This window comes from Borostomias antarcticus (assembly GCF_949987555.1).
Source record: "Borostomias antarcticus genome assembly, chromosome: 15".
Taxonomy (NCBI): Eukaryota; Metazoa; Chordata; class Actinopteri; order Stomiiformes; family Stomiidae; genus Borostomias; species Borostomias antarcticus.
In genome coordinates, this window is record NC_140248.1 from 22,947,966 (window position 1) to 22,964,830 (window position 16,865).

General features: G+C 48.4%; 2 protein-coding genes across 2 annotated transcripts in view; one reads left to right on the forward strand and one right to left on the reverse strand.

The window, feature by feature from the left end:
* dchs1b (dachsous cadherin-related 1b) overlaps positions 1-3,977 on the reverse strand; it is a gene marked incomplete at both ends in the record, with an annotated part of 64,284 nt that extends 60,307 nt beyond the window's left edge. The window contains one exon of the mRNA XM_084450392.1: positions 3,886-3,977. Coding sequence (XP_084306518.1) covers positions 3,886-3,977 — 92 coding nt within the window. The remainder of the gene's footprint in view (positions 1-3,885) is intronic.
* An 897-nt stretch (positions 3,978-4,874) lies between these two features.
* arfip2b (ADP-ribosylation factor interacting protein 2b) lies at positions 4,875-12,495 on the forward strand. The gene is made up of 5 exons (XM_084450177.1): positions 4,875-5,006; positions 6,610-6,831; positions 7,276-7,433; positions 8,662-8,836; positions 10,898-12,495. The coding sequence occupies exons 1-5, from the start codon at positions 4,899-4,901 to the stop codon at positions 11,051-11,053; spliced, it is 819 nt and encodes a 272-aa protein (XP_084306303.1). The 5' UTR covers positions 4,875-4,898; the 3' UTR covers positions 11,054-12,495.
* Positions 12,496-16,865: the final 4,370 nt, after the last annotated feature.

A 16,865-nucleotide genomic window follows, 5' to 3' on the forward strand; every position in this document is an offset into this window, starting at 1 on the left:
TCTCTGTCTCTCTTTCTCTCTCTCTCTCTCTCTCATGTCTCTCTCTCTCATGTCTCTCTCTAATGTCTCTCTCTCATGTCTCTCTCTAATGTCTCTCTCCTCATGTCTCTCTGTCTCTCTCTCTCTCTCTCTCTCTCATGTCTCTCTCAGGTCCTGCTGTCCACTACAACCCTGGTTTTAACAGACGTATCCCAGTTACAGGAATAGGTGGCTTCATAGATTTCACTTACTCAGCTTTATAACTCTTTATCTCTGTGTCTGTTCTCTCCTCCCTTGGTCCTTTGGTCTCTTTCTCTCTCTCTCTCTCTCTCTCTCTCTCTCTGTGTCTGTTCTCTCCTCCCTTGGTCCTTTGGTCTCTCTCTCTCTCTCTCTCTCTCTCTCTCTGCGTTTTTCCATTGGCACTTTGGCCACGCCGAGTCAACATTTTTTGCCATTACCAGTTTATAGTGCCCACCCGCACCCAAAAATAGCCCCTCTCTGGAGAGAGGCCAGAGGCCGCCAGTGTGGGTAGGAGTGACGTCAGACGGGGTTCATTCAATCTCTGTGTTCTCTGCAGGGTTCGCCTGGGGACCATCCGCTTTCGTGTAGCGAAAAAACACAGCACAGGGCTGGCTGTCGGTTTGAGGGCCACATACATCACAAAGAAACAACATCGCAAATTAGAGCGAAATCCTGTGTGAATTTCATCCCGTAAAATGGCCTCTCTCAACCAGCCACGCATCGTGTGCGTTTAATTGTGTGGCCTGTGGTATATACCTGTAAAACCATTTCACAGGAATAGTCTGCCAGATTGAGGATTTATTGTTACGATACATGACAAAAAAAAAAAGATCTGTCGGTAAAGTTATATTCACTCAGTGTAACGTCACCTCTAAATCAAATCAAACTTTTTGTACAGCGCCTTTCATACACAGAGGCAACACATTGTGCTTTACAAAGAGCAATGGGAGGATAGACATAGATATCAAAATGAAAAAGAGCGGACTCGCACACTGCTGGGCTCCATGGTTAAGGCATTTATTGTACCTGAATCAAACGTGTGACGTTTCGAGCAAAGCTCTTCATCGATGACGTCACACGTTTGATTCAGGTACAATAAATGCCTTCACCATGGAGCCCAGCAGTGTGCGAGTCCGCTCTTTTTCATTTTGATATCTCTTGTTTTGGCTCGGCACCTGCCCTTTTTGGTTTATGGATGTGCATGTGTCACTCTGTCTAGGATAGACATAGATCCCATAGATCCCACCCCTACAGATTCCAGAGGGAAGCAACAAAAACAGTTCACTCAGGGGCTGAAAAAGTGAGCTGTAAAAATTCTTCCCTGACCTCTCTCAACAAGACGATCAAGCAAGCTCCTGGAAAATGTTTGTCTATTGGTAAATGTTTGTCTATGGAGCTATAAACATGGGCTAAATACTCCGTAGGACAGACATGTCCATCAGTAGAGTAGATAAATAGTAACAGAGATGTTGCCAACATGGTAAGCCGTTAAACGTTAGCTATCCCTGTAGTCCGTAATAGGATATTTAAGCGAATCATATAACAAAACACAATAAGCACTTAGCAGACAGGCTCCTAGAGAATGTCAAGTAAACTAGGTCTAGCCACTAAGCAGAGACGAGAAGCAGATCCAGCTCTATTACTGTGCTAGGCTACAACATGTCGTTGGCACTACGTCTGTCCAGGGCGTTAGAAGTCTACTGTTGTTTTGGGAGCGGAATGAAATGTTTCAGCACTCCCCTCGTTCAACTCAAAAGTCCCTGGTGAGTTTGTCAAGTTGAAGACAAGCTAGATCTGGAAATTTGAGCTAATAAGACCTGTGCGGATTCCATCCAAGCAGACTTTGGTAGTGCAATGTGGCGCCACCACAGCTGCTCCCAATCCACTAATTAGTGAAGAGAGCAGAAGGTTCAGCCTGATTGGACATGCCTGTGCTCTACTCTGTAGCTCGTACGGGATGGCAGCTATAGAGAGCCCAGATCACAGATGAAGAGGTAAGCCCTGTGTGAATGTCATCCATAGCCTGGGCTGTGTCTCTGGGTTCCCCTGTATAGTCTTAACGTGACCAGCGCGTCGTCATCAGACACCTTCCAGCGGCGTGGCCTTTGTAATATTCACGCTAGTCCCAGCCAGAGCGCTTCAGGTCAGAGCAGGGGGGTGCTAACTGGGTAAGCCTGACTTTTGCATTGAGTAAAACTTGGAAACTCTTCAAAGCTGGAACATGCAATTTTTTTTACTGAAGTAAAGCTTTCCGGGTTGTACTGAAGTCAGGCGTATTCAGACAGTTTTGTGAAATTCAGAGCAGGTCAGGAAACACACCGTCTCTCTCTCTGCTGTCTGGCTCTTTCTCCGGGGATCGCCGGGCCGCCGCCTCGTTCCAGGGGGACGCTCGCCACGGCGTCACCTTCACGCACGACTCTCTCTCTCTCTCCCGCTCCGGATCTGGGTCTCTGTCCTACTCAGGGTCATGGTTCTCTCTGTGGACACAGGGAGCTGCTTCATCTCTCTCTCTGTGGACACAGGGAGCTGCTTCATCTCTCTCTCTGTGGACACAGGGAGCTGCTTCATCTCTCTCTGTGGACACAGGGAGCTGCTTCATCTCTCTCTCTGTGGACACAGGGAGCTGCTTCATCTCTCTCTCTGTGGACACAGGGAGCTGCTTCATCTCTCTCTCTGTGGACACAGGGAGCTGCTTCATCTCTCTCTCTGTGGACACAGGGAGCTGCTTCATCTCTCTCTCTGTGGACACAGGGAGCTGATTCTGACTCGGCAGATTCACGCTGTCTTTTATCTCTCTCTCTTCTGCCAAGCCGGTCTTTCAAGGGATGATTACATTGGGTGTCTTGTCATGTTTCTGTGTCCTTCGCTGAATGAAAGCGCTTCAGGAATAGTAATGTCTAGGGATGGATCAGGGACTGGAGGATGTTTGTGACTCTGGTTCATGTGAAGTCAGCTACAGCGTTCACGTCCAAGCCCACCACACCACGCTGTAGCGCGCTGAGTGACATCATCCATCGCTGTAGCGTGCTGACTGACATCATCCATCGCCTTTGTTGTGCGTCTTGGTTTTTTGTTGCATTGTTGTCACTGTCGTCTGATTGTCGTGCTCTAACCACCTGTGTTTTTCTGTTTCTCTCCCATCTCTGCTGTCGTTCTCTCCGTCCTCCACCACCCTTTCCTTCTCCATCCTCTCCTGTCTCCTCCTCCATCCCTCTCTCCATCCCTCCCTCTCCTCTCTCCATCTCTTCCTCTCTCCATCCCTCCCTCTCACCATCCCATCCTCTCGTCTCTCCTCTCTCCATCTCTTTCTCTCCATCCCTCCCTCTCTCCATACCTCCCTCTCTCCTCTCTCCATCCCTCCCTCTCTCCATCCCTCCCTCTCTCCATACTTCCCTCTCTCCTCTCTGCCTCTCTCCATCCCTTCCTCTCTCCATCCCTCCCTCTCTCCATCCCTCTCTCTCTCCTCTCTGCCTATCTCCATCCCTCCCTCTCTCCATCTCTCTCTCCTCCCTCCCTCTCTCCTCCCTGCCTCCAACCACTGCTGTTGTCGTTGTCGTGTGTACCACCTCTCTCCATCCCTCTCTCTCTCCTCTCTGCCTATCTCCATCCCTCCCTCTCTCCATCTCTCTCTCCTCCCTCCCTCTCTCCTCCCTGCCTCCAACCACTGCTGTTGTCGTTGTCGTGTGTACCACATGTAACACTTCATGCTGTCGTCCACAACAACAACAACAACTCCCTCAATGCCAATGAGTGTTGCCCTTGAAACGACCCACCTTGGTTGCACTCGCGCCAAATCCACCTCACACCTTCTAACCACCCACCCACCCCCCCCCACCCCGATACCTGTACCGCCACCACCCCCACGCCCCCTTCCTGACCTCTCACCTGACCTCTGCCCCCCCACGGCCGTGTCCAGACCTGCGTATGAAGGCCAGGCGCATTAGTAGCCCCCCCAGCCACTCCACCGCCAGCCGCATAGCCAGCCAATCAGACGACTACCCAGGTAGGAGCAGGCAGAGGTCGTCACCTCCATTGGCTTAAGTCAAGGTTGGGGGTGGGGCTCCGGTCTTAGAACATTTACCAGACTAATCCCTAAGGCCCGCCCACTTCCTCTCACACAATGATAGAGCTCACTCAGTGAGTCACTGCATCTTATCTGTCATTCACTCACTCTCCTTCACTCACTCACTCACTCACTCACTCACTCACTCTCCTTCACTCACTCACTCACTCACTCACTCACTCACTCACTCACTCACTCACTCTCCTTCACTCCACTCACTCACTCACTCACTCACTCACTCACTCACTCACTCACTCACTCTCCTTCACTCCACTCACTCACTCACTCACTCACTCACTCACTCACTCACTCACTCACTCACTCACTCACTCTCCTTCACTCCACTCACTCACTCTCCTTCACTCACTCACTCACTCACTCACTCACTCACTCACTCACTCACTCACTCACTCACTCACTCACTGTGCTCAGCATGCTTCAACATGGTGATGTGGGGCAGACAGAGTCAAGTCAACGGATCAATGACTTAGTTGTATTTGAAAGTTATCAATATGCTTTTGATTGGCACCCAGTAGGAAAAATCTCACGCACCACAAGTATTAGACAGCATTTGCAAATAGTATTTGACCCAGGTCTGATTTGACCCAGGTCTGATTTGACCCAGGTCTGATTTGACCCAGGTCTGATTTGACCCAGGTCTGATTTGACCCAGGTCTGATTTGACCGAGGTCTGATTTGGGGGTCATGATGGAGCTGGCTAGACAAGGACAGTAGGATTGTAGAATAGAAGTGTGTGTGTGTGTGTGTGTGTGTGTGTGTGTTTCTCTTCCATACCTGGTCTGATGAGTATGCCTCCCCACCCCCAGGTTCCAGCATGCACCACAGCACCAGCGGCTCTTCCATGGCGTCCGATGATGCCAATCGGGGCGTCGCCGTTGAGAAACTGGACTTTGTGAAAAAGTGGAGCCTCAACACCTACAAGGTACCTCCCTCTAGCCTGTCTGTCTGTCCGTGTCAACCCGTCTATCTGTCTGTCTGTCTGTCCGTGTCAACCCGTCTGTCTGTTTGTCTCTCTGTCTGCACGCACATCACATTGAGTTATTTTAAAAGGCCATTGGCTGCCTGGATCATTGGGTTCTTAAGTCTATTGGTCCTGCGTCTTGGCAGATTGTATCTGCGGCCAGATGGAAGCAACTTGAGCTCCCTGGACAGCGGGAGGCTAGTACCAGCCAGGACTGACCGGGCCTCCTTCAGGGTTCTAGGTTCTAGGTTCTAGCCTTATACACATGAGGAATGTCATTCAAGGTCGTGGCTGCGATTTTGCGGCAGACTTTGACGATACCCGGCAGTCTGTTCCTGTTTTTGTGCGTGGCTGTAAGCCAGCGCACCTAGTATAGCGTTCATCCGGTTATCACTCCCTCCCTCCCTCCCTCCCTCCCTCCGTCACTCCGGACAAAGTTGACCTGCATTTCTCTGTTGGCACCACTAGAGGCAGTAGTCCCAGCACACCAAAATAAAGAAGGACACCAAAATCAACCCGCCGATCTCCACTGCACAAGTAGAGTAGTGGAGAGAACATAGGACTCCCACCCGGGAGAATGGGGTTCAAGGTCCCGGTGGGGATGATTTTATGGGACTATACCCCAAACCTCCACACGTTCATCCTTTCACTGCAATCTTCTTATCCCTTGCCTCTGTCCAGAAACAGAAGTTTAACTAATTGCAGCAAAATAGCTAACATTACAGGAATCATCAGTGTAACTGCTTTAGCCACTGACCGCTACCATTAATGTTATGGAAGCTGCTGCTAGTTGTTGTGAGCCCATGAGCTTACTGGCTATCCCGCTCTCATTGTGCTGGATTAGCATTGGAAGCATTGGAACTGATGTGTCCAGGTGACAAGACCTATCTTAATTTATCAGACATTATTTCATGTCATTTCAATTCACAGCTATTTCAGTGGCATGACTAGCTTCCATCCTACCAGCCCTGAACAGAAACAAGCCAGCCATGCACATAAGCCAGGCTGGACCTGGCCTGGTTTAGGTTAAGTGACTCGTACCCTACGTCTGCGTCTCCTTCACTTCCTCCTCTCTCTTTATCTCTCCTCTCTCTCTCCCCCTCCTCTCTCTCCTTCTCGCTCCCTCTGTTTCTCTCCCTCTCTTTCCCTCCGTATCTCTCTCCCTGTCTCTCTCTCCTTCTCTCTCTCTTTCTCTCTCCCTCTCTCTCCCCCTCCTCTCTCTCCTTCTCGCTCCCTCTGTTTCTCTCCCTCTCTTTCCCTCCGTATCTCTCTCCCTGTCTCTCCTTCTCTCTGTCTCTCTCTCTCTCCCTCTCTCTCTATCTCCCTTCCTCACTCTCTCTCCCTCCTCTCTCTCTCCCTCCTCTCTCTTTCTCTCCCCCCCACTCTCTCCCTTCCTCCCTCTCTCTCCCTCCTCTCTCTTTCTCCTCTCTCTCTCTTTCCCCCCCCCCCCCACACTCTCTCCCTTCCTCCCTCTCTCTCCCTCCTCTCTCTCTCCCTCTCTCTCTCTCCCTTCCCCCCCCCCCCCCCCACACTCTCTCCCTTCCTCCATCTCTCCCTCCCTCAGTGCACTAAGCAGATGATCTCGGAGCGTTTTGGCCGGGGCTCGCGGACGGTGGACATGGAGCTGGAGGCCCAGATCGAGGTCCTCCGGGACACCAAGAGGAAGTACGAGAGCGTGCTGCGTCTGGCCCGGGCGCTGACCAACCACTTCTACAGCATGGTGCAGACGCAGCACGCGCTGGGCGACGCCTTCGCCGACCTCAGCCAGAAGTCGCCCGAGCTACGGGTAAACCCACCAAACGCTGCAGATTATTGGCTGTGATGAGGAGAGGGATGAATGTTGATGACGATGACGACGATATGGACGAAATCCAGAAATTGATACATTAGTCATTTAGCAGACGCTTTTATCCAAAGCGACTTAGAATAATTGCATTTAACATAGGAAGTCAGTGTACTGCTACTCACTAGAACTCACAAGTGCATCTCCTTTCACTTAACAAGTGACTAAGAGCATAATCTACTGCTGAAGGCAAATCGCAAGAATAGCAAACTAATATAATCAACTTCAACATTTATTTCATTCATGAAAACAGATTTGATTGTGATATCTGATCTGTGTGTGTGTGTGCGTGTGCATGTATGTATGTGTGTGTGTGCGCGTATGTATGCATGTGTGTGTGCGTGAGTGTGTACCTGCGCTGACTGACCTGGCGTTGTGTCCATCCAGGATGAGTTCGGCTACAACGCGGAGACCCAGAAACTGCTGTGTAAGAACGGGGAGACGCTGCTAGGGGCCATCAACTTCTTTGTGTCCAGCATCAACACGCTGGTCAACAAGACCATGGAGGACACGCTGATGACCATCAAGATGTACGAGGGCGCCAGGTGAGAACGACGCCAGCGCCGCTGCTCAAAGTCCAGCGTCACATTCAGCCGCCCGGACGCTCTCGTACCATGTTTCAAACAGTGCACGTCAGTAAGCACAAGGCAAATGGGCCAGATTTAGCTATAAAAGCTCATTTTCATCTGCAGTCCCAAATTGAGTTTGGTTGTTTTGTAACTGGTCTCAAGTTCTTGTTCCATTCTCGTACTCAACCTTATCATCTTGAACACCGTTTTAAAACTAAGTGATTTGTTTTGGCTTGTGGAATCCGAACCTGAACACAGAATTATTATAATATTTTCTCTATAATATTTTGTCTCATTAATGCTGTAGGGACACAAAACATCCACTGTCAATCTCTTAACATTAGTATTACTTTATTTTTATTTTTATTTTTAAATGCTATACTTTTAATGCAATAATCACCGATAACCTTTCCTCTCTTCTTCTCCTCCCTCCTCCTTTCCTCATCTCATCCCTCCCTCCTCTCCTCTGTTCTCCTCCTCTCTTCTCCCTCCTCCTCCCTCCCCCCCCCCGACCCCTCTCCTCTCTTCATCTCTCCCCCTCCTCTCCTCTCTTCATCTCCCCCCCTCCTCTCCTCCTCCCTCCTCTCCTCTGTTCTCCTCATCCTCCCCCCCCCCCGACTCCTCTCCTCTCTTCATCTCTCCTCCTCCCCCCCCCTCCCGACTCCTCTCCTCTCTTCATCTCTCCCCCTCCTCTCCTCCCCCCCCGACTCCTCTCCTCTCTTCATCTCCCCCCCTCCTCCTCCTCCCTCCTCTCCTCCTCCTCCTCTCTTCTCCCTCCTGTCCTCTCTTCATTTCCCTCCTCTCCTCCTCCTCCCTCCTCCCCCCCCCGACTCCTCTCTTCATCTCTCCTCCTCCTACCCCCCCCCCCCCCGACTCCTCTCCTCTCTTCATCTCTCCCCCTCCTCTCCTCCTCCTCCCTCCTCCCCCCCGACTCCTCTCCTCTCTTCATCTCTCCTCCTCCTCCCTCCTCCCCCCCGACTCCTCTCCTCTCTTCATCTCTCCTCCTCCTCCCTCCTCCCCCCCGACTCCTCTCCTCTCTTCATCTCTCCTCCCTCCTCCCCCCCCCCGACTCCTCTCCTCTCTTCATCTCTCCCCCTCCTCCCTCCTCCCCCCCCGACCCCTCTCCTCTCCCCCTCCTCTCCTCCTCCCTCCTCCCCCCCCCCCGACTCCTCTCCTCTCTTCATCTCTCTCCCCCTCCCCCCAGGCTGGAGTTCGATGCGTACCGGGCGGACCTGGAGGAGCTGAGTCTGGGTCCGAAGGACGCGGTGACCATGGCCCGCATCGACTCCGCCCAGCAGCAGTACCAGGTCCACAAGGACAAGTACGAACGCCTACGCTCCGACGTCATCATCAAACTCAAGTTCCTGGAGGAGAACAAGGTACGCAGGCCACACCCCCTCTTTGTCAACCAGCCGCTCCACACACACACACACACACACAAGAGTAGGGTTGCAAAGGGGCGGATCATTTCTGGTATATTTCCGGAAACTTTCCGGAAATTTTCCATGGGAAGTTAAGCTTGGCTTTTTTTTTTGTAGCCTATAACAGCTTTTTTTCCAACTATTTTATATACTTATTTTAAGATTTTATCCAGTTTTCATCCAATTTGGTCCAATTTGACCTAGTGTCCAGTTACCCCCTACTGACTTGAATATTCGTCACACAACCCAGCCGGTCGGCAGTGTGAAAGGGAGAGACTCCTTGACTGTCTCAGCTCTCAACCGTAATCCCAGCACCAGACAGGGTTGCTGTTGTGTGACAAACTCTCAAGCCCAGATTAAACTAACCACCCAAGGGGAGCGGTGGCCCAATAGGCCCCTCCCTCTGGTTCCGGCCATACTCTGATCTGGCGAGACCACCGGTCCCTGGTGGGCAGCTGCACCTGAACACGATGCATTAGACCGCTACACCACCGCAGACCCCTAGAACAGGGAACTTAGATGTAGCCTAGAAAAAACATAAAATGAAATTCTAGATCTTGCAGCATGATCTTGGGTAAAACAAGCTGATTTAATGCAAATTCAGTTGAATTTCAACCCTGTACTGTTCATTCTTCCATCACATGTGCAGTGCATTCATCCATCCAATGCACAGCTCATTTCTAGCATCCTATACACCATGAGGGCTGTAGAATACATTAAAATTCTAGTCACAAATAAGTAAAAAAAAATATTTAAAAAAAAATTTGTATTAGAAATGTTTGCTTGCATGTCAGTTTATGACAAAACAATATGTTTATATTTATGTCTGTTTATGAAAAGGTAAATACAGTTAGTATAAATAGCCCCCAAATTCCCAGTTTATTCCCGTTAATTGCCATAAATTCCCATGGAAATTTTCCAACTTTGAGTATTCCCGGAATGTTGCAGCCCTACACAAGAGTGCACACATGCACAGAAGCACACACCCCCTCTCTCTCTACCTCTGTCTCTCTCTACTACTACCAGTATGTACTACAGCTGCCCCAAGAAAGTACGTACCTTGCACACAGTAAGCATACAATAGGGACATACCACTTAGTCATAACATTGCACCTTGAAATTTGCTCAAATCTGTCACACTCCATAAAGCGACATTCATCTACGGCTGTCACGACTTGTACATGTGACATCATTTTTGCTTAGCACACGATTGTGAGTCAGAGCCTGAAAAGCCTGCTGGCTTGCCTACTGCAAAATGTGACTGGATGTAATAGGACATCCTGGTATTTTTTGCCATACTGCATGTGGCATCGTCCGTCCATTCCTCTGCTTTTGTTTTCAGTTGGCTAGGCTATAGCTAATACAGTTGGCTAGGCTATAGCTAATACAGTTGGCTAGGCTACAGCTAATACAGTTGGCTAGGCTACAGCTAATACAGTTGGCTAGGCTACAGCTAATACAGTTGGCTAGGCTACAGCTAATACATCCATGGGCTACAGGCTATAGCCTGGTAAAAGGACCCTTTGGCCCTGTCATGTTCACTGGGTATTACTTGAATAGCCTTCTCGAAATCCCATCAACACTTGAATGTTGTCAGACAGACACAAAATATTATTTCACTTTACAGTTTGTGCTTGACAATAGGTGGCGAGCACGCTCTTGTGGCTAGAACTGGTACTGACCAGTTCCATTATAATTGCGTAATTTTCTATAATAATACCAATAATGAAATGTATTCAATTTTACAAAAATGTTTAAGAGAGATATTCTCATATCATTTCTGAGCTGAGTTTACAGCCCTAACACACACACACACACACCCTACTCACTACTCTCCGTGTGTGTGCGTGTGTGTGCGTGTGTGTGTGTGTGTGTGCGGGCGTGCGTGTGTGTGTGTGTGTGCGCGTGTGTGCGTGCGTGCGTGCGTCTGTGTGTGTGCGTGTGCGTGCGCGCGTCTGTGTGCGCGTGCGCGCGTCTGTGTGTGCGTCTGCGTGCGTGTGTGTGTGCTGCCCTCCCCAGGTGAAGGTGATGCACAAGCAGCTGCTTCTCTTCCATAACGCCGTGTCGGCGTACTTCGCTGGGAACCAGCAGCAGCTGGAGCAGACGCTCAAACAGTTCAACATCAAGCTGAAGCCCCCCGGGGCGGAGCAGCCCTCCTGGCTGGAGGAGCAGTGAGAGAGACCCCCCACTGGACCACGAGGGACGGCGTCACACAGAGACGGACGGATGATGGATGGATGACGGGCGGATGGATGATGGACGGACGGATGGATGGATGATTGGATGACCGGATGACCGAATTAAAGGCAACAGTACTTTGAGCTGCCAGCGTCATGGACAGTGATCAGAGGCTTTTGGTGCCTCTCTTTCTAGCTGTTCTCTCTTTCTTCTCTAGCTGTTCTTCTCTAGCTGTTCTTCTCCATCTCCAACACACATTCTGTCCTTCTCCCTGGTGTTGTCTCACTCCTAGTGCTCATTACCTCCTCTCTCTCTCTCTCTCTCTCTCTCTCCCTCTGTCTCTCTCCCTCTCACACTCTCTCTCTCTCTCTCTCTCTCTCTCTGTCTCTTTCCCTCTCTCTCTCTCTCTCTCTCTCTCTCTCTCTCTCTCTCTCTCTCTCTCTGTCTCTCTCCAGATTTGTGTGCTTCAGTCACTTTAAATTGCCACTGCTGCACTCCTCCTTGCGCTCCCATGTGCTCTCTCTGAGGCCAGTTTACAGAACCACCTTACATGTATGTAAACAACAACAACAAGACCAACATCAGCATCATTTGGGAGAACAAGTCTGAGTTGGGACCACCAGGAACCACGTCTTAGAGCTGTTACTCTGTTAACTGGGAGTGAGAGTGTTGATAATGTTGATATCTATTTGATCGACTTCACCCGGAGAACGGAAGGAAATTGCGGATCCCTGACCAGGAAGGAGGGAGATTTGAGTGGCACACGAGACGACACAACGCCCCCGACGTTTAGGATCAGCGACACACACGACCGCCCCACCAGGACGAGGTCAAAGGTCGACTGGACAGCTGTTGTCGTTGTTGTTCTGCAACTCTGCTTTTCCTTTGCATTCTAGTTTTGTCAGTTCTGTTATATTTTTGCTAACGATGTAACAGTAACAAGTGTGGGACAGTAAACTCTGAAGTAAGACCGTTAGTGTGTGTGTCCACCTTTGGCTTCCCGGAGACAACAGAGGAGGACACTACAGTCCACTCCTGTCCACGCCACAGATCTCAATTTGACTGTTAAACTAAGTTGACAGAACAAACATCTCTGGAAGATCCTAGTTGTAACATTAAGCATCTCCAGGCGCTATCCCTGTTGTTCTGTCCATTATTTGCTAGTGGTCCTAGTGTGGGTGTTAAAGTTAAGAGTACTGAGCAACACCCTCAGGAAGTGTCCCCCTCAACACGGTCCTAGTCCTGGAGCTGACCGAGGACAAGGTCATAGGTTCACACCCCAGTCAGAGGCCTGCTATTGGCTCCTCCCCCCAGTGATGGGAGAGCCAGGCTGCGTTCCGCATTTCATACTTCCATACTATATTAATATAGTATGTAAAAAAAAAAAAAGTTTGTAGTATGTCCCAATACATAGTATGTCACATGCAGTATGGCAAGAATACCAGGATGTCCTACTTCATCCGGTCGTATTTTGCAGTATGCAAGCCAGCAGGCTTTTCTGGCTATTCTGACCCACAATCCTGTGCACAGTGCAACGTGCGAGTCACAACAGCTGGGGACGAATGTCGCTGGACTGCGACGGATGTGGGCAAATTTCAAGGCGCGATGTTATGACAAAGTGGTATGTCTCAATTGGATGCATACTGCGTGCAAAGTACATACTTTCTAGGGGCAGCTGTAGTACCTACTGGTAGTAAAAAGCAGAAATATGTGATTCAGGACGCAGCCCCATTGTTGAATTCATGATGACCCCTGGGTAGTTCCTGACAACTTAAGAGTACAGTAGGTGACCGTGTCACCGCCGCGCCACTCACTCACACATTCACTCCCGGGTGTGGTCCGCTGTTACTGTAGACTCCCGTCATCAGAGATCCGTGACTGAGGAGGCCGTCACGGGTGTGACGTCAGGGGTGTGACCTGGAAGGAAGGCTAGCTAGGAGGGGAGGTCCAAGCTGAGGATGGGGAGTTCCACCTGTCAGGCCTGGAGGGAAGGAATCAGGGAGTTTTTTGTTGTCGTCGTTGTTGTCGTTGGTCTGGAGGACATTTAAACGTTGAGAGAGACATATTTGTTGTAAATTGTGTCGTAGGTCTACTCTGTGTCTTAAGTTAACAATCGAGGTCTTAGAATCATTTGATTGATGATCGTTCATTATAGAAGACTTTAGTCAACTATTTTATACCAAAATATTTATGATTAATACTCTTAAGATGTACTATCTAATTTCACTAATTTAATTACGTTACAATTTTAACACCTTATGGGGATGGGGATAATGGGCTACTATACTAATGATTGATCATGATTATTTATTTGTTGATTGGGACGGTTCCGTGTTCTACTGCTATACGTGACAATGAGGAGAGGGTTCTGCCAGCGGTGCATGTCAGTGGGATGTACTGTAGCTCTGAAGTCATCCGGACCGCTCTAGAACCTTTGATGAGCTGATGTGTGGGACGTCTGAGCTGTGGATCAGACCATGTTCATACCTGAGGAAAACGGTGTCGGCAATCCATGATGACCAGGGTGAATGCAATATGAAATCTTCACCAGAATGACAGCTTTGGATCAATCACTTTCACAGCCGGAGTTTGACTTTGTGTATTTGAGAATTCCATTCTGTCGCATCAGAAGAGGTTCGAATGAAGCAGGGCCCGGCTGTATCCCTCCATAGGCATTTTGACCAATAAATGAACACCTGCTTCTGACGAACAGTGAGTTCTCCAGCTGTTCCTTGCCTGTGATACAGTGAGTGGAGGTGCTGTGATGAACATCCCAGGTTTCAGAACACTGCACTAAACGTCCTGTTCTCTATGGCCCCCATTAAAGCAATATGAGAGGAGACATCTCCAGGAAGTTACTAGTTAATGTTGACCCATCTTCGCTCCTCTCCCATGGTTTGCATGGCGAGGTGTGTGTGTGTGTGTGTGTGTGTGTGCGCGCGCGTGCGTGTGTGTGTGTGTGCGCGCGCGCAAATGTGTATTGCCCACAGAATTTCTCCAAAATCCTCCTAGCCTAACCTTGTGGAACGGCTGTGTTATGAGGAAAAAGCTCGTTTTGGAAGTCTCCCTCTCTGCTCTTGATGTGATTGGTCCCTGACCTAGTACAGATCCTCCATCTGTCCACCTCCCACGTCAGATGCTGAGGCATGTGACCCTCCTCAGCCAATCCCGTCTCTTATAGCGCACTGCCCCTAAAACCAGACAAGAAGGATACTATTACAGTATCTCTGCCTGAAAAACCCACTGTATGAGCTGACCCCACTGTTGGAGTGCGTCCATAGAAAATATTTGTCATTAATTTGTAGAGGAAGAGGTCAACTCTAATTAGTGAATGGGTTCACTTTGTTTGAAGTCACTATTTCAGTAGTCATTAAATTGTAGTTGACATAAGATTATAGAGATTTATTAAAATGAGATATTCGCGTACAATCAATATTTTCTAGGCTGCCCTGTGGTACTGTAGTGTGTGAATGACTGTATATATGTAATAATTATATTTCACATGGTGAAAGGGGGAAGTGGCGTCATGGATTGATGTGATATTTTACCCCCATTCCTCACCCTGACCCCTGACCCCTGACCCCAGTGACATGACTTGGACACAAAACAAGATTAAAAAGTCAATGTTTTCCACAAAAAAGGAGTGTGTTCTGGTGTCTTATTTGTGTGTGTTTTATTATGCATCTTACCTTGCAGTATATATTGACTATGCTGTATTTATACTCGTTAGGTAGGGAGGTATAGTAATTCAGCCAGGCGATAATGTTAAATTCATGACCACAGAACAAGGCATGCAGTTTTAATGTTGACGACTAGATGGTGTACAATACGTTCTTGACTTGAGCGTACACAGCAAATTTCAGTTTTTGATATGCTAGCATTATTGATTAATCTCCCTTGAGTAATAGTGGTAGCCTACTGGATAATCAATAAGATGAGGGTATTGGAATTTAAGAGCTTTCTCAGTGGATCAACACGTGTTCATTTTGGAGTTGCCTCTGATCATGGGTGAACTGCAAATGATATTCAGAAGACGTAGTTATTACTAGGCCGAGCAGTGACAAATATAATTATTTCCACCTGAAAAAAAACATAAGGGGTATGTATGGCGTTTTTTTTTTTCAGACCAAATTTATTTTTTTATCTACAATCTTCATGAACATTCACAGGTATGTAGTACAAGCAATTCTGATCATAGATCTGCCACCCAGGGGTCTCTAGTCCATTACTAGGCCGAGCAGGACCCTGCTACCGCTCGCTGAAACCTGAACCATCTCAGATTGAAAGTTGAAAAGGACTTTGAAGAGAGAGTTTTTTATTTTATTTTTTTTAAATTTTATTTATTAGGATCTCTTTTAGCCAAATGGGCTAATCTTCCAAGAGTCCTTAAATACAATTAAATACAAGTATTTACATCAAAAAGACATACAAATGCATTTGTCATTTTTAAGACAGTAACAGTGTGCAGGCGTGCACTACCAGGCCTGGCCTACCAGTAATTCCAGTCACCACCCCTGGCCGGACCCTGCCCCCGCTCGCTGAGACCTGAACCATCTCAGATTGCTACCAGGCCGGCCTGCTACCAGGCCCCACCGTTGGTGTTATTCCAGCCATCACCCCTGGGCGGACCCTGCCCCCGCTCGCTGAAACCTGAACCATCTCAGATTGAAAGTTGAAAAGGACTTTGAAGAGAGATTTTTTATTTTTTTATTTTATTTATTAGGATCTCTTTTAGCCAAATGGGCTAATCTTCCAAGAGTCCTTAAATACAATCAAATACAAGTATTTACATCAAAAAGACATACAAATGCATTTGTCATTTTTAAGACAGTAACAGTGTGCAGTCTGCTACCAGCTGCTAGCAGGCTACCAGGCCGGCCTGCTACCAGGCCCCACCGTTGGCCGGACCCCTGGGCGGACCCTGCCCCCGCTCGCTGAAACCTGAACCATCTCAGATTGCTACCTGGCCGGCCTGCTACCAGGCCCCACCGTTGGTGTAATTCCAGCCACCACCCCTGGGCGGACCCTTCCCCCCCTCGCTGAAACCTGAACCATCTCAGATTGAAAGTTGAAAAGGACTTTGAAGAGAGAGTTTTTTATTTTTTGTTTTATTTTATTAGGATCTCTTTTAGCCAAATGGGCTTATCTTCCAAGAGTTCTTAAATACAATTAAATACAAGTATTTACATCAAAAAGACATACAAATGCATTTGTCATTTTTAAGACAGTAACAGTGTGCAAATAACATTAAGCTTGTAAAATAAGGAGAGATGTTTTGAAGAACAACAAATGCATAAAAGACATGGACCTGTGCCGATTCACATACAAAATATTGTTTCTTAAGACGATTTACCAAGCTGTACCGTTGGTGTAAATCCCGCCACCACCCCTGGGTGGACCAATTACCTCCAGTCCAGGGACCTGAGCTGTGTGCATGACCCTGCCCCCGCTCGCTGAAACCTGAACCGTCTCAGATGGAGCGTATTCTGTAAACTTAGTGTAACGGGAGGGACAGATTCCATATAGCCTCTCGGGTTTTGTTAATAGTTCACTCTTAGTCTGGAATGGCATGGTATACATGTGTTCTGTCATATGAGTCTCTCCCATTGTCTAGTTTTTCATTCCCCTTGATCATAGAAAAATCTAAACTACGGAATTGGTTAAAGACATACAAAATATTGCACGTGGTTTTCAAGTGTTTATTGACGCAGTCACGAAGCCATGATCAAATAAACCCACCCATGATCTATTGTGAAGTCTGGACCCAACTGTTCTCTCAAATTTTAGGCCCATCCCTCTTTTTTATCCA

Coding starts and splice junctions, on each gene's coding strand:
- arfip2b (XM_084450177.1), top strand. CDS start 4,899: ATGCACCACAGCACCAGCGGCTCTTCCATGGCGTCCGATGATGCCAAT. Junction 5,007..6,609: donor GGAGCCTCAACACCTACAAG/GTACCTCCCTCT, acceptor TCCCTCCCTCAG/TGCACTAAGCAGATGATCTC. Junction 6,832..7,275: donor AGAAGTCGCCCGAGCTACGG/GTAAACCCACCA, acceptor GTGTCCATCCAG/GATGAGTTCGGCTACAACGC.